General features: G+C 38.9%; 1 protein-coding gene across 10 annotated transcripts in view; it reads right to left on the reverse strand.

Moving 5' to 3' along the window:
- Window positions 1-18,438, reverse strand: part of RALYL (RALY RNA binding protein like) — a 585,337-nt gene that overhangs the window by 72,390 nt on the left and 494,509 nt on the right. For all 10 annotated transcript variants that reach the window (XM_032470310.1, XM_032470312.1, XM_032470309.1 and 7 more), the window contains one exon: window positions 8,411-8,443. In XM_032470310.1, coding sequence (XP_032326201.1) covers window positions 8,411-8,443 — 33 coding nt within the window. The remainder of the gene's footprint in view (window positions 1-8,410; window positions 8,444-18,438) is intronic.

Genomic DNA, 18,438 nt, shown 5'->3' on the forward strand with positions numbered 1-18,438 from the left:
CCTCCACAGATTTTAAAGTCTCATTAGACTTGCCTTTTTAAACCATATTCAATATCTTGTAGTGACCTGTGGTGAAGGAGAGCATGAGAACGGATGGCTGTATGTTCCTGTGTGACTGAAGTGTTGTGCTGTACACCAGAAATTGACACGACATTGTAAACTGACTGCATGTCAATAAAAGTATATTAAAAATAAAATAAAATTAAAATTAAATGGTGAAGATTGCTATGGCCAGGAGTTTAGAAGATACAGTTAGATTATTTAGCCAATATTATTAAAGTTACAATTTTAACATTTTATCTTAAACAGACATATAGCCTGTATGAGATCAGATTTCTTATTGAGTTGAATGGATTTAATGACTAAATAGGTGCTTTTTACTTTTACATATATTGATATCAAATGATAGACTAATTTTAAATGCCTTAATTTATTACGGTCAAAGATCTCATCCAGACTTTGGGGAGAGGCTGTCCGTGATATATAATGATACCAATTCTCAAAGTGAAACTGATATGAGCTGTGACATTTGGCTTAATGTGACACTTTATTACACGAACGAATTTGACAGTAGGGGAAGTGCTGATAACACTCTCTTGAAATATCATGAGCTATAAAGTCCTGCACCACTGCTTTCTTTATAAGCAGAACTTAAATAAATCTATTTAATGATCCTATGTATTTTCTTCCCTCCGACTAACACTACATTCCTGCCTGCTATAATCTGCAATTACTCCCTTTTCCCTGAGGAGAACATTTCACTGAAGAAATAAAAGCCATTTCAGTTGCAATCAGCCCCTCTGTTCCCCAAGACATTTTTAAATTGTTAAGAATGGAGGAAGGCTCTTTGATGATGCAACCGTATTTTATTATTGAAGATTGACTGCATTCTTGCTTCAGAAAAAAAAATGTGTCTTGGAACCCATGCGTTCAAGGCACCACTGTCAAAATACATACATACGTGATTGATCACCCAGTTTATCGGCGGTATTTGTGCATGCCCTCAGAGTGCAGTTTAAATGATTTTGACAAGTACAGAAGAGTGTCATTGACAAGTGCAGAAATAAACGATGGGTTAAAGCTTTCAAATGTTTTTACAGCATTCCACTGAGTGGCAGGTTGATAAATTAAAATTACAGTTGTAGCATCAGGCTTGAAAGCGCAACTGCTTTGGATGACAAAAATAGCGCTGTGGCAACTGTGTGTACTCTCCAGAGAAGTAGCCTGGAGGACCTTGGGAAAAAACAAAACCAGTGCCAGTGCTAAAGGAATCATTAATTTTGTGCTAGCATAGCACTGAGTCTGAAAAAAACTAAAAAAAAAATAGATTTTTAGAAGAGGAAAATTGGCTTTATCCCATTTTCCCTTTTTCCCTGGAGACCTAGAGAAAATTGAAACCACACCATCAAAAGATAGGCATTGAACTGACCATGTCAGGTGGGCATATTTCAAGCTTAGGGGCAGTGTCTTGTTAACGTCTCCTTTGTTTCTACACCTGGATTTTATCTTGTCATTCTGTCACCGTGATCCCAGCAAATTCAGTTGAGAAAACTCTAAGACATCACTGTCACTCACTGATGCTGATATTACTAAACAAAATATTTCATCATCAGGCATTTCCTTTCCATTCTTTTTTTTTTCTTTTAGGGATCTTATTTTTTTTTTTTTGACAAAGGAAAGTTGTCTACACGTAAGGTGTACAACATGATGTTTTGATATATATACACATTAGGAAATGGATTCCATCAAGCTAATTTAACATATCCATCACTTCACATACTTTTTTTTTTGATGAGAACACTTAAGATCTACTTTTATTTTTTTAAGCAAATTTCAGGTATACAATACAGTATTGTTGACTGTAGTTGCCATGCTGAAACTGTAAATTCCCCAGAACTTCATCATCCTGCTAAATGAAACTTTGTTGCCCCATTTCCCCCTCCTCCCTGGCAACCAATTCTATTCTCTGTTTCTGAGTTGGGCTATTCTAGCTTCCACATATACATGAGATCATGAGGCATTTGTCTGTGTCTGGCTTATTTCACTTAGCATAACGTCCTCCCCAAGTTTATCCACAGTGTCAAAAATGCCAGGATTTCCTTCTTTTTAAAGACTGAATAATACTCCACTGTGTATGTGCGTGTATGTGTGTGTATGTATCTATCTATCATATTATCACATTTTCTTTATCCATTCATCTGTCAGCGGACACTTTGGTTGTTTCCACATCTTGGCTATTATGAATAATGCTGCAGTGAACATGGGAGTACAGGTACCTCTCAGAGATACTGATTTTATTTCCTTTGCATATGTGCCCAGAAGTGGGATTGCTAGATCGTATAGTAGTTCTATTTTTAATTTTGAGGAACTTCCATACTGTTTTCCATAGTATGTGGCTGCACTAATTTACATTCCCACCAACAGTGTACAAGGGTTCCCTTTTTTTCCACATCCTCACCAACACTTGTTATCATTTGTCTCCTTGATAATAGCCTTTCCAACAGGTGGAGGGGATTCCACCCTGCTCAAGTCCTGAGTCTTTTCACATCATGCTGCTCTACTGCAACAGCTTTCTACGTGGCTCTACTGTGACCTCATTTTGGAGAACATCACTCTTCAGTGAAAAGCAAAGCAGAGGCGCAAGTCCACATATAACCATCCAGTAACTGTCCCGAATCCACAGAGTGTAAGGGCAGTTCCCTGAGTTAGAGCAATTTCTCAGCATTCAGCTACGGCTTTAACTTGCTCATCTGATCTGTCTCCGGTCTCTTCATGGGCCTTCAAGCTTGTGAGGCTGGGGGTCTGATGTGCCTGGCGCGGTCTCCTCTCTGCTGCTGCTCGCCCAATGCTGCCTTCCAGGAAGGCTCCTCTTGATACTGCTCTACTGAATTCCTACCTCACCTTGAGGATCAACTCAGGTCCTGTTTTTCTGTCTTGAAAATATTCCTGGCCGTCTGGCCAATTTCTTCAACGTCCCAATTCCTAGATTAAGACAACCTCTTAATTCCTAAATGATCGGTAAACACCAGTCGATTTACAGCAGTCATATAATTCTGTTTTTACTTTTTGATGCTCTGTTACAACTGTCCCTAAACTGGTATTACTTTCTTGGTTTTATGCTATTATTAAGGTTTTGAATATTGTGCTTTTTAATACAAATCTAAGCACATTCCCAAACTGTCTTCCTGTCTTTGCGCTATTTTTATTTTTTTCTTGTCTATCTTCCTCAAAGGTCTCCCGAGGAAAGCAGTTCTTTACTGCTCTGCTGATTTCATTCTCTTCTGAATTTCTTTTCCAAGAATTCAGTTCTGTTACCGCTCTTCTAGAATATTCAGGCTTTTGGACTTAATTAGTTGGAATTTCTGTAATTCAGAGGAACTCACTCTTTTGGGAAAGATTTATCACTTAGTTGTTGCAGACTGTTGATAGCAACTGATATTTATTTCTTGTGTACTGTGTGTCAGATACTGTTCTGAGCACTTTGCAATGTTTTCTCATTTACAACAGCCTTAAGGGTTAGTTACCACCTCAAGGGAGAAAATGAAGGCTCAGAGGAATAAAACGAATTGCCCAAGGCACCTTGGGAGGAAATGTCAGGATGGGTCTCAAACCAAGGAAATCAGATTGCAGAATTTAGTCTCTTAAAACAGGTAGCTAATGGTATAATAAATAATGTGTAGTATCTGTTAGTAAATACAAGGTCTCAAACAAAACCTGGACAAAAGTAAACTTGGGTAAATCTTTGACTACTAAGAGTGTCAAAGTTTAAAGGACATCTTTATAACGACAGCAGAAATATACTGAAGATCCAAGTTCAGTTCCAGGTCTAGAAAGAAAAGTGGGAAATGATCTCCAAGGAAAATTATTTAACAAAATATAGCTGTTAGCAATTATGTGAGGAATATTTTTAATTGCATGGCGAGCTTTGCTGCCCCGGCAGTGTTAGGTCCCTCTTGTTTGGACTTAATAGGATAGATCTGGTATCTCTCAGGGGGTGCAGGAACTCCAGGAGTGGCTGGGCCCCTCACAGAGCCAGTGCCTCCACTTAGAGAAATAGAATCATTTTGGTATTTGCATCCTCGGTGTGTTTTTGAATGCCTCTCAGCCAAGCCTGAGAAACAATATATTCTGAGCTATGTCGATAACAACTGTAAACTCTTCTGAGTTATTTAAATTATTCTAATACACTGGAAAAAGTCTGAAAAAAAATTTACCCATGCGGTAAATAATCCTCCTCATGTTAAAGCTAGTCATACAAAAATTCATCAACTGAAAAATTGGTATGAATTAACGTGTCAATTCCAAAATAACAACGGATTCACATAAAAAGTCTTTGCAAAAGGTTAACTTCATGCTAAAGAGATAAGAAGAAATAATTTACATGGAAAATTTCATTTAGTGCCTTGGGCCCACTCTTAAAGTGGCTCAGTGTCTGCAGAGTGTCGACAGTCACTTGAACTTGAAGGGAACTCGTGCAATGTCTCGGCATGTCCTTCTGAATCATGAATCTCAAATGTCAAATGAACAGGAGCCTCCTTTTTCTCCTCAGCTCTATTTTTCAATAAAAAGCTGTAAAAAGCTTTTTCAAGGCAAGACTAGTTTTAAACTCAGATTTATTGTCTTAGAATTTTAATTGAGACCATCTCTTGGTTCTTGTTCACTTTTCCAAATGCAAAGTTGATGTCTGTTCTCTCTCAGCTTATTTCCCAAATCAGAATCCATCTGATGCCACATATAAGAAAAACATTTGCCAGAGGAATTTTCTAAATTGCTCTAAAATATAGCGCTTTGAGGATGAGTAGAATATTGGCCGTTTAGTATTCATTTAACATTCAAGCCTAAACTCCCTGCTAAAAAACAAAGTTAAGTGATATTTTTTACTGTTAGGTGAGTGAGATAGGAAAGAACATGAATTTTTAAATCTACTATTTAAATGTATTATATTTGTAATAAAAAAGTATTTTAGATTATGTATTTTAATAAATTTATATATGTAATATATATTACTTGTAAATAAAACATTTGTGTTATAAATTTATAATTTTAAATATAAAACATTTTCTTAACATATAATCCAATATTTAGTAGATATGAAACCACTATTTACTAATTTAATATAATCAGAGCCTTAGGTTTAGGACAACATCAGAATGAGTTTTATGCACCTGAGCACAGGCAGTGTGCTCCGTGTGCACCATGGTGACCTCTATGGCACGCCTTCTGGTCTCCTTCATCTATCCTGGTCTCAGATGGCTGCACTCTGAGATCAGCGTGTCCACCTCCACCATATGCATCCAAGACAGGGGGAGACCACAAGAGGCTGTATTTCAAAGACCTTCTGAGGCGATTCTACAGACTGTAAATGTCTACAAGAACAACCTGTCTATGTTCTTATAGGAAGGATGAGGGAGGCTCCAAGCACGTTGTAGACAATGGGTCCAGGCCTGGCTGGTACCAGGATTATCTAGATAGCCTTGGAAACACTGTATCTCTCGACCTACCTGGATGAACAGAATCAGACTCTGGGATGAGCCTTCATGCCTCACTCGAGGCTAAAGTTTAGGTTTAATTTTTCCTAATGATATTATTTTACTAATCATTTACTGGTGTATATGAAAGAAAGTTTCTCTTACATCAACGCAGGGCTGAAGGTCTGAGATCTGAGATTTCACTTAACTTCCTTTCACAATTCCTTAATCTTTTAACAATCTCCTAACCTTTAACAAGCAAATATTTCCTTGTGTTATAACTTTGAAAGATTTTTCCACTGGCCTATTTAGTTTGTATTTATGTCTGTGACATTTAAAACTTTTATTTCATAATTACGGTAGCACATTTATCAAAGGAGGAATTCTGTTCCCTAATTTACTTTAAGAAGAGACGCACGTAAAAATGTATCAATATTTCTTTCCATTTAAAAAACTTAAATGAGAATTAGTGTTGATCATTCACATGCAAAACAGAATATCTGTCCTCATCTTTATTCCGTTCACAATTTTCATTTTTTTCTATTATAAAAATTTCTTTTGATCTCCACATGTAAGTCAAAGCGTAGCTTGTAAAAGTGGTATTTTTTTCTCTGAACTATTTCAGACTCTCTGATTAATTTTTCAGAGTATTCTGTATAAGTACACCTCCCACAACCACACTAACTGCTAACACTTGTGAGCAGCTCCTCTGTGCCAAGAATAGTGCTAAATGCTTGATCTACATTTTCTTTTTTGCTCTCCATTCCACCAACTAGGGACCGGAAACTTGGGAGTTTAAGTAACTAACTAAACTAATGAAATCATCTTGTAAGTGTCAGAGCCTGAGGGGGAAAGCAACTTCTGGAAGTGCATATATGTTAACAAGTGCTTTAAGACACTGCCAGGCAATGGAGTGAAGTCTGCAATATTTAGTACTGATTTATTCAGTAATGTAATTTTCTATTGACCATAGAATTAAAATTAATGTAAGTAAGGGGTGCAGGGTTCTAGAAAAACTCAACCTTTTATATTGATGTCCACTGATACCGTAGACAGTATGTCATGACTTTATTCCCTCTGGCAAGTGACTGAATTAAAGTCACAATCTGAAGTATGATTTTTACAGTAGACTGTCTGTTGCCTGGTAGGCTCATATATGCCCATTAGGCCCACTATCATCCTATACTCTTATATCAATAAATTAAAATATCCAGACAGCAGAAGTCTTTGGGACACTTGTATCACCCCACTTTAAGACATATCTAAGGAAAGCAGTATTTTCTTACTGCCATGCCAGTGTTCCCATTTTGAGTCGTATTTGCTGAGTGATGCATCATTCTTTTTGGAAAACTTTTTCTCACTGCTCTAATACTGAGTTCTAAACTCCTAGCAAGTTTAAAGCAAAGACGACTTCAGGTCTGCCCTTGTGAAACAGAGGTATACGATAAAAAATGGATTCCATCTCAGAGTAGCCGGGAGAGCAGGAAATGTGTGCAGAAACTACGCTAAGTGAGGCATGAAGAGAAGCTATCTCAGCTGTCTGGACTTGAGGGCAGGACACATGCATTCAACAAAAGAGATTACTTCAGGCTTAAAATTTTTTTAACAATAGGAGCTGATGATGAATGAAGGAAAGAAGGACGCTCTAACAATTTTGGGGGACCCAATCAACTTGACCTTTCATTTTTCATGAAGTCCTCCAATAAATCACTCCATTTTTCTCTCCCAGCACCCCTAACATTTATTGTGATTCTTGTGATTCAAATGGCCTTGTGAAATGCTTTTGAGTAGAAGGGCAGAGGGAACCAGGCTGTTCAGTGAGTGACAGAAATATTCAATGGCTGTGAACAGAGTACAAAAATTGATGTGATCATTTAAAAATCTAACTCCATCCCATGCTTCTGCCCCTTAAGCATGAGTGTAAGTGACTCCCTATATGGGATTTTATTTTCCCATCAAAGACAGCATGATTTCCTCTAAACTAGACAGCACACCTTCCGATGCTTTTTGATACTTTATAACATCAATCATAATGCTGACCATGCAAGGGTCCCTTAATAAGACATTTTAATATTAGTCAATAGGTCATGTGATAGATCAATAAAAACGTCTCTGCTGATTCTGCATTAGCTAAATGCCTAAAAATAGTACACGTGTATTCTTGTTGACAGCATATTTTGACTAAACAGGTACCTTGGCTCAAATGATACAATCAGAGAGCACAAGCATGAATCTGCCCCAGGGCTCCTCAGCCTGTGCTCAGAGAAGCAGTCAGGGTGAGTAGCAGGCAAATAAAAGGGAAATGAAAGAAAGGGAAAACCATAGATAAAGATTTTGGAGACAGATTTAGAGGAAAAGGGGGAAGAAACACTGAATAGAGCAGATTGAAAGGAAACAGTACAAAAATGAATGGGCAGACTAAGGATGATGGGGCTGTGGTCCAGAGGAATTTTTATAACCAATCGGAGCTTACCTTTATCGTGATGAGATAATCACTGCATATCTTTTTGGCTTTTATAGAGGATGCAGGATCTCCTACACAGTCATTAGTTAAACTTCTGAGATCACAAAACAGCCTAGGGAGCATTGTAGTTGTCTTTTTTTTTTTTTTAATATTTTTAATTTATTATTGTATTATTTAATTATCTTATTTTGGCAGTGTTGGGGAGGTAATTAGGTTTATTTATTTTTAGAGGAGGTACTGGGGATTGAATCCAGGACCTCGTGCATGCTAAGCATGCACCTTACTACTTGAGCTATACCCTCCACCTTAGCTGTCTTTTAAATGTAGACGGCCTTATTGCTGAGAAAACGATGTACCAATGATAGGTTATGACTTTGAATATGGGGTTGAATGACTGGAAGTACTCACAAGACCTTGTTAATCTGAATTAGAAATCTATTAGAGAATTGAGATTTTAAAAATTTAGGCGAATACTCACCCAACAGACAGGAAAGGCTCCTTTGACTCCAGTCTATGAAAAAAAAATACGAAAAATATATTTTAATATAACAATTTGCTGTGTACTTAAAAACTGCTTTTACATGAATCTGACAGAAATATTATACTTGTTTGGATGAAAATGCACAATTGAGCACCAGTAAAAAGCTGTAAACCATATATTAAGACCTAATCTGGACTAATTCAAATTCTGGCTGGATTAATGCGGAGGCGAATTAAGATGAAGAGAGACGTGGAAAGGAAATGGGAGTATTTAAGTGATACACTGAGATAATATTGTTAGTCTAATACTGATTTGCATTTTTTCTATGCTTACTTATTTTCTCTCTTTACAGTAATCTGTAGAAATTTTAATATATCAATTTATGGTTGTTGTAGTGAAGCAACTTATAATGTCTTTGGTTAAATATTGGCTGAATAATTTATTTCCAGTAAGTATTTTGTAATGAAGAGAGAAGCAGCTCACCATTCGTGGACACTTACTGGCAGCGGCACGACTTGGTCGGGGGAGTGAGGTCACAGATAAGGACTCTCCTGCCTCCTCTGTGTCTCCTAAGAACCAGGTGTTCTTTGTACCTCATAGCACATTAAAGGCGAATTGTAATCCTGAAGCCTCTGGCTAGTTGCAGCATCTTGAGGAAGTCACTTTATTTTTTTTTAATTTTAATTTTTTTTTTAATGGAGGTACTGGGGTTTGCATGTGCCCTATCACTGAGCTATACCCCACCGCCCTACCCTTGAGCAAGTCGCTTTTAATTTCATAAATGAACTAGCTCTCTTTTGCAAAAGGTAAACAAATCAGGAAAGGATCCACTTCTAAATCTTTCCTAATTAATAATTAAGGAGGCCGGCTGATGGGTGTGTATCAGTCACTTTATTTTCATGTGAGTTTTTAAAGCTATGATTATGGGTTAAATGTTGGCCAATATTGAGGACATTTTAATCTAAATCCTAAGCATTTCAAAATTTTCAGAAGTTTTCATGTCCTAAACTATTTCATTGTTATATAAACAGTTGTAGGAAAATGGCAAGAAATTTAATTCTGCAACAAGCATTTACAGAGTGCCAGCTGATTACATTTTGACATGGACAACGGAAGGGACTAACTTAGAATTAAGCCAAAAAACTTTACTTGTCTATGAGTCTAAACAAGGAAGGCAATCATCCTATTTTTTGGTCTCTATTCCATTCTGTATATATAAAAAAATGGCCTCTTCTACATATGCCTGGGTCCACTTACAGGCAGAGCTGGTATGTCTCCCTGCCACCTGCCCTGCTGCTTTGGGTGAACAGTCCCAGGAAGGGACTCTTTTCGGGAGCAGGCACCCTAGCAACCCCTCCTAACAGCAGCAGATAGGGAAGAGGCAGAGAAAACCAAGAGTCAGCGCTAAGGGTTGGCGGTGGCTGTTTCTATAAACTTTCCCTTTCCTGATTCCAATATTATACACACCTCCACGTAAATTATTTACCATGTTGAGTGTTCATTTTTCCCATATGCTTATGGATAAATAAACAGAACTAAGAGGAAAAACAAGTTGAAGATAAATAATGAAATATGTTTGGAGATACTTGCTTTATAAGACGTGACTAGTGCCAAGTGGTCAGAAGAAATTACTTTGAAGAAATGGGGTGGATTCTATATAATGTGAAGCAGAAGACTGTTTACTTATTTGGACCATCAATGGCATGATGCTATCACTTCTCCCTTATTTTCCATCTAAAGCTTTTAATAAATAGCTAACATGTGGGTATTAATAGGGTCCCTTCTCCCCACACTTGCAAATAATTCAGCCTAACATCTATCAGATTTTAGTTCGCGTGTGTGATGTGCTGGTGTGGCGTGCTAGCCTCCAGCTTCCTAGTTCCTGTTTTCTCACTGCCTCCCCGGGACCCCTTGCCTCTCAGTGCTGTGTGCTTCTTAGTGGCGCTGAATCCTATAGTGAAAGAATTTCCAAACATTTAAGGCCTGACTCCTCTTTCATCCTTCACATCTCAACTAGCAACGTCCTGTCAATTCTTCCTTTATGCTATGCTCACACCTTCCTCTTCCCTCTATTCCTAGGCTAGTTCTCATTACCCACTGTAGCTTGGCTGCTCTCTCCAAATGGAAATTCTTTGTCCATGGTGGCTCCAACTTTACCTGCTGGACTCACACTAAGCTTCCTTCCGCGCTCCTGCCCACAGCACTTGTTTATGGACTGCGCTGTGCCAGTTTCTTTACCAGCATCGTAAGTGACATGAACAGAAGCAAGACCCACCACTTGCCTTTCCCTGTGCGATTGCTAAAACACTAAGTGCAGAATGTGTTTGAAGTAATACGTATTGACCGATTTTCCTTTTTTTCTAAAGGTTTCCGGTAAGCAGCTGTTGGATTGGAGTATATAGGTACACATGTTACCCCACTGCCCCCAGTGGTTAATATGGTTAGTCTTACTACCTAGTTAGTTGTCTCCTTCAACTTTTACCACTTCACTCAACATTTCAACGATCTCCTTCCAAGGGCTCAACAGAAGCACTCAGAAGAGAACCCAAAGTTTCAGAATGATGTTGGACAGAGTTCTGCCTGATGTCCTGTAAACCAAGGGTTTGCTAACTCCAGTCTACAGGCCAAATCCTGCTCACCACCTAATTTTACACAACCTTCAAGGTAAGAATGGTGTTTACATTTTTCAGTGGTTGGAAAATACCAAAAGAAGTATAATAGTCCATAACCGATGAAAATTACATGCCATTCAGATTTCTGGGTCTATAAATAAAGTTTGCTGGGACACAGTCATGTTTATTCATTTACATATTGTTTAAAGCCGCTTTGGGGCTACAGCAGTAAGTTGAATGGTTGTAACAGGGATTGTATGTCCACAATCTCAAAATATTTACTATATAGACTTTATAGAAAAAAAGTGTGCCCTTGAATGAAGTATGATTATGTGTTGGAAGGAACTGGAAACAGCTTCTCTAAGGCGGTGCTCTTTCTTTTGACACATATCAAGATATTCTCCCAGACTTGGAAGTTCAGAATAATCTGAATTCCTTCTCTATACCCTCATTTCAGTCTCTGACCCTACAGACAGATTAATTCCCCTGAAATGCTGTTTTCATGTCACTACCTTTCTTGACAGTTTCAATAACCACGGGGTGATGCCTAAACTTTTTAGCTTGTCATTTGAAAGCTCTTCACAAACATGCTTCACAACCAACTTTCCATGTTATTCTTTATCACTTCTTACTAACTATTTTATTCCAGGAAATTTGTCTACTTACAGTCCCTCCCCCTAAATCTGTTTTAGCTTTGCTTTGGTGTCTTAAGTGCTGGAAAACTGTTTTTTCCTTCCTTTCCCTATGTATGATCTATTTCTCTTTTGAGTTTATCTCAATCTAACTCCTTTAGAAATCCTGACAGTTCATCTTCCAGGGACAGTCCTGTCTCTAAGGTTCTACTAATTATTATCTCCATCACTATGACAGAGTCTCAGGACAACAGTCCTGGGTAAAAGGCCAACTTAGACTTTCACGAAGGCTGAGGAGAATATTAAACTTGCGTCTCTGGTTAGCGAAGAAGCTCCTGTCCGTTCTGTTTCCAATGGGTCTAGGTGGGGGAGGGGGTTGCTGATGCTCTGTAAGCTGAGCAGAAAGGCAAGTTTATTGCCCACTAGTCACCGTAAGTCATGAAGACAAGCCCAAGGTCCCAGGAGTCCCAAGTATGGAAATCTTGGTGGGGAGCCACTGCCAGGAGATCCCACCTCCAGTCTCATCCTCTCCACACTGCAGAGGAAGGTGACAACTGGCCCACATTGAACGATGCTTTGCTTTGTAACCAACTGCTCAGTTGTGGCTCATTACATGTAGTCAACTTTTCTCACCTTGAGATGATTCAGAGATTCTTACATGTTTCTCATTACTTATATAGCAAACATCATAATCTACTCAAGGGACTGTTGAGAAGAATACAGAGCAACCAGCACTGTTCCTGGCACAGAGGAGACCATGATGGCCATGGTTATGCCAAAGATAGGTCATTAGCTCCAGTGGTGCTTGAATTCAAGCTTGAAATTGCTTGAATCTATGAAAACCTCTTTTTTTCTTGTCATTTTAGTTCTTAAAAGTGAAAAAAAAATGTAAAAGAAGAAAACTACTAGGAGAAACATGTTTTTGGAGAAAATTGTTTATCAATTTTATCCCTAGAAACACATGATTACATTGTGATATGCCTGGAGAGAACTTCTCTGATTTTTTTTATATGGTAATTGTTTTGCAAAGAAAAGAATTGATTTTATCTTTCCTGGGATTTTCTTTTAACATGAAATAGGTAGTGAATTTAATAGTACTTCATTCAGGACCCACTAGAGTTAGGACTAGAATACGATAAACAAACCATAGCCTTCAGAAAAATAAGGCACAGAAGAGAAATAACATGGAATGAGAAATGAGGATCAATATTTGGGGCTAAAGGATTTATAATACTTTGTATTTAACCACAACAACAACAACAACAAAAACTAAGCTGTATTTACTAAGGGCCAGACATTACTCACAATACTTTATAAACATTGACTTATTTAAACATCAATATACCTTTGAGGTAGATCTCATTTTACAGATGAAGAAACTGATACCCAAAGATGCTAAAGTGTCTTGCACAAGGTCACAGAGCTACAGAGTGGTTGAATTAGGATCTGAATTTACACATTCGGGCTTCAAAGGTCACGCAGTCATGTCTTGCATGGTATGTTGTCTCTCATCAATTTATTTATTTAGTTTGTTTTGTTGTGTTTGAATGTGCCTTACGGCACTGCCACAGTTCCTTTCTTTATACTTTCTATGCTCTACTGAGAATCTTGTCAGGTTTCAAATGCCTTTGACCTGCAGGATATTCCCAAACTTAAGTCCACAGCATTGCACTATTTCCCATGCAAGGCTATCTCCGCCCACCATTCATCTCCAATCACAGGTGCCTTTGACTTAACGTGTCCCAAACTAAATGCATTGTCTTCCTGTCTCATTCTGCCTTTTTTTTTTTTTTTAAATCCCTAACTCAATGGCATAATCAGCCACCCAGGTAATCAAACTAGAAAGATTAGAATCTTTCTCATTAACTCCTTTCCAGCAACATTGACTCTCAGTAGATTCTCCTACTTCTGTTCTCACTGTTGCCAAAAGTCCTCTTCGTTCTGTTCTTACCTCTCAGTTATTATCACAGTTCAAGTGACCATCAGCTTTTACATGGGCTGTTAGAATAATCTCCTCAGTGACCTTCCTTCTGCAGTATTTCTTTGGACCGGCCATATCCACTAGCAGGACCTTCTCTCTATGTGACCATGTAATTCCCCTCATTACAAATCTCTGAGTGCTTCTAGGACGTCTTTTCTGAAGTCTTTTCTGATAAGGCACCACAGGTGGTTTCAGGATGCTCTGTAACTGTTCTCACAGCACTCTGTAATGCTTCATCATGTGCATTAAAAACTGCAAGCGTATTTTACATCAGATTCCCCATTAAGACTGTAGGAACTTCAAATTTCAAATCCCCAGAATCATGCCTACTTCCTAAGAAGCTCTCAGTAATGATTTTGTCACATGAACTTGCCCTTCCTCACTCTCCCACCCTTACTTCCATTATTTGCTTGCAGAATAAAGTCGAAACCCTTCGCTAATAACTAAAAGTTCACTCACAGTCTGTTTCCAGGGTGCCCTCCCAGCCTCCATATTCTGTGCTCCAGCCGGACTGAACCAACTGCTCACTGCTGGGCGGCATCCTGCTTTCTCAGACCCCTGTGCTTTGGCATAGTCTGGGTTTTTGCAGAAGTGACTTCAACTACTTTGTTTTCATAAAACTGGTGTTGTTAAAATGAACCCAAAGTAACTTATAATTATGATCCCCTACGATATTTATAGGATTCTGTAGTTAAAATTATGAACCAGCACTGCTGTTCACTACCATCTGATCTATTCTGTCTAGCAATGATAACCCAAGCCTGACCTACATGTATGATGGATGTGCCAAAGAACTGAGGACGCAGGTTCCAGAATGAGCCTGCCAGATTCTGTCCCTGGCTCTACCACCTTCTGGCTGTGTGGCCTTGGAAAAGTGAGGCCCTTTTCTTTGTGCCTCAATGATTTCATCTGCAAAATGGACGTAATAATAAACCTAACTCTCAGGGATGTTGAGAGAATTAGATAAAAAACTAAATACATTGGATATAGGGAGTGCAGGCTGGGGAATAAGATGCTGTAGCAGTTATATATTAATGAATCATGTTGGGATATGTTGGTGAAGATACGCAGGTGGCAACAGATGGAAATGTAGGCCTGGAGCTCAGGCAAGGCATCTGGTCTGGGAAGAGATTTAGGATTCATGTCATCAGTGTAGAGTTGGTAAAGGACATCATAGGTGGGAGTGAGGCCCCAGAGGGAGTGTGGAGAATGGGAAGGCTGAGGAGCTAACAGGCTCCCAAGAGTAGATGCCAAGTTCAGAAAAGGACAGGAGAACTGCTTAGCCATTTGTACCAATCTGTAACTGGCATAGTATCCAGCACCTAGCTGATGTTCCCCAAATGTGGACTGAGTGAGCCAACCTGTGCCTGGATCTGTCATCAGGTTTCAGTTTGTTCTGTGGGATTAGGAGTAAATTAAAAAGGGAAGATTACTTTCTGAAATAGCTGATGTGTGTTTAACCTAAGCTAGAAAGGAGGAGAAACAGGGGAGGACCACATTCTTATAGACCAGAATCTATTGACAGGCCAAAACTAGTGCTGAAATCTAGTGATGCTTGAAATATAGTTTATTAACCCATGAATGAACGAATGAATCCATTAAAAAGATGGAAGACCTTTTTTGTTAATTGAAGTATAGTCAGTTTACAATGTTGCATCAGTTTCTGGTGTAGATCATAATGTTTCAGTTATATGTACACGTAACATATTTTCTTTTTCATATTCTTTTCCATTATAGGTTACTACTATTGAGTGTAGTTTCCTGTGCTATACAGTATAAACTTGTTGTTTATTTTATATATAGTGGTTAGTATCTGCAAATCTCAAACTCCCAATTTATCCCTTCCCACCCCTTTTCCACCCTGGTAACCTGGTAAGTTTGTTTCTATGTCTGTGAGTCTGTTTCTGATTTGTATATAAGTTCATTTGTGTCTTTTTTCAGAGTCCATATAAGTGATATCATATGGTATTTTTTCTTTCTCTTTCTGATTTACTTCACTTAGAATTGTTATCTCTAGGTCCATCCATGTTGTTGCAAATAGCATTATTTTATTCTTTTTTTTGGCTGAATAGTATTCCATTGTATAAATATACCACAGCTTCTTTATCCAGTCATCTGTTGATGGACATTTAAGTTGCTTCCATGTCTTGGCTGTTGTAAATAGTGTTGCTATGAACATTGCGGGAAGGCTATTTTTAATTGTATACTTTTTTTTCCTCAAAAATGACAGATCTTCATCTACATCTCAAATAGCATTTTCAAGACAAACACGGGTGCAAACATTTTATGCAGAGAACAGTGTGGCTGATTTCCGCCTTCCCATCACTCTCTCCACGCACCCTGGGAGAGCCTAATAATGATCACCATAGCCAGAGCTTACTCTGCTAGAAACTATGCCAGGCCCTCTAATATCTGTAATTTTGACAACAGCAGATGAAAAAATGAAAGTTCAGAAAGACTAAGCAATTTGCTCAAAGTCACACAGCAAAGTTATGGAGTCTAAATTGAGTCACAAGCCTGATTCCAAAGTCTAGACTTTTAGCCTCTGCTCTAGACTCTAAGAAATGGGAAAGAACACAATCAGTGCTCTGGTCTATCTTGCCCGACATGGGGCACAGTGTGGTCCAGGTAATTGCTAACTGGTTATTATTGGAATAACCAATTATTATTGCTAACCAATTATTTATGGAATAAATTGACATTTTGAAAACAAACAGCTTAACAACCTTCTTAAGGATTACAGAAACCTTATTTTGATATTTAAAATTTAGTCTACTTATCCTCATTAACCATTTGTAATCTAACCACATCCACATGACATTTTCATTATTCCAAGGTCTTCTGATTTAAACAGGCTTTTTTTTTTTCCAGGTAAGTGATTAAATATGAGCAAAAGATGATGGTTTGATCAAAGATAAGTCCTTGTAAGGTGATTCTTAGATGTCTTCCTTTCCTGAACATTTTGCATATTAAAGATAACACAATTCTGTCAGTATTTTAAAAATTCATTTATCGCTTAAAGGAAAAAAAAAATTTTTTTCTTTATGTAACAGGGGCTGGATATTCATAAGTAACCATAGGTGAGTTCTTTGACATCCAGTGAACGTCGGAATCTGTCTGTGATACTTATTTGCTTGGCTATTCTTTCCTCACCTAATGAAAACAAAACAAAACAGAAGCAAAGGCAGCCCAGCCTTCTGTGCCGGCCGCCCGGGCCCAGGCGCCTAGGAGCTCTCGCGGTGGGGAGTGAGGCAAGAGGCTTGTTAGGAACGACCACCTCCTTGGTGCCCGGCGGGCAGGCGCACTGGCTTGCGCATGCGCCAGCCTCCTCCGCGCATCTGCCCCAAGTCTGAGCGCGCGTCGCCTCGTTCAGTGTCTTTTTGGAGCAAGACTTTGTGACATCGCTGCCTGCTGATCACGGGCAGCGCTCAGAGCATTCTCGGGCCAACCGTGGCGCTTTTCCAGGTGTGGCTCCCTACAGGGGTGCCCTGCTCTGACAGCTGTACGTGGATTATCCTGCATGTAGCCTTTTCCCGCTGTCCTGTCAACCACGTTGGGAAATTTGTGGCAAAGCAGACTCTGGTGAGACTGATGGGAGACTCTGAGGTGGCTGAGAGTGGGATTTCCTTAAGATCATTTCCTTAAGATCTTGTATGCTCTGAATCTGGGAGGTCAAAGGAGTTTTAATTTTCACGTCAGCATTGGACTAATTGATGGTGGCCGCGGGGAACAACATATTGACAAACATTCTAAAACCTCCTTAGGTCTCGGGGTGTAAAAGCGCTGTAATTAACCTATGTCTGCCACAGAAATAGGAAGGGAAAGGAGAAGAGCAGTGTCCAAATATGTATTTACCAACTGTGTGCTAATAGAAGGCACAGAACTTTGCTAAAACTTACAAACGGAATGAAGCGATATAACGTGTGCAGTGGCTCTTAGATTTCTAGACATATCCCAGTGTGTACAAATAATAATGTAAACCCAATGCCTCATATGTGATAATGGCCAACATCCTGAATCTGACATATTATTTTAGCATTTGAAGGCATTTAATCCTCATAACCTCCCTGTGAACTTGGTATTATCATCTCCATTTTATACACAGGAAACTGAGTCCGTGAAAGATTCACTAATTACCCTGATATCTGTAAGCTAGAAAGTCATACAGCAGGGTGATAAATCAGGCAACCTGATTAAGACCTTGAGTTCTTTTAAAATGATAGTATATTTCCACCATTTTCTTACGTGTTCTTCATTGGTCATTAGAGGAGCACCGAGTTCTCAAAGCTGAGCAGCGCCAAGCTCCTTCTTCACGCCTATGGTGGACTTTGCCTACAGTGAATTCCATTTCTCTGGAGTTTAAAAAACAAACAAAAAAAAGCTTTCCCCTTTATTTCCTGTGATACCTTTTTCAAAGGGCTTCACGCACAGTTGGAATCTCTGCTTAGGGCTATGGTCAGGCTCTTTGGTACATTGCATTTGCAGTTACCACCTTCTGTGCTGCTCACTCCAGGGACAAGTTAATAGATGGCCGTGGTATCAACCAAGAATCTTAGTGGCGGTTTTGACTCTCACAGTCGTGACTTTTGCCACCTTGGAAATTAAGGCTGCAGGGCTCATCTCCCTTGGACAGGCTGTAATGTTTTTTCATAACTCTACCAGGAGGCTTAGCTGTGACAAGAGGAGCAGAGGTGAAGTATTAAGAGGAACGTCCTGGCAAGAAAGACCCTTAACCACTGGTGGATTCTCCTGGGAGACTTGAAGCACTTTCTTAGCCCTGGGAATAGTGCTAGAGGAAGG

The sequence above is a fragment of the Camelus ferus genome, chromosome 29, assembly GCF_009834535.1.
Source record: "Camelus ferus isolate YT-003-E chromosome 29, BCGSAC_Cfer_1.0, whole genome shotgun sequence".
Taxonomy (NCBI): domain Eukaryota; kingdom Metazoa; phylum Chordata; class Mammalia; order Artiodactyla; family Camelidae; genus Camelus; species Camelus ferus.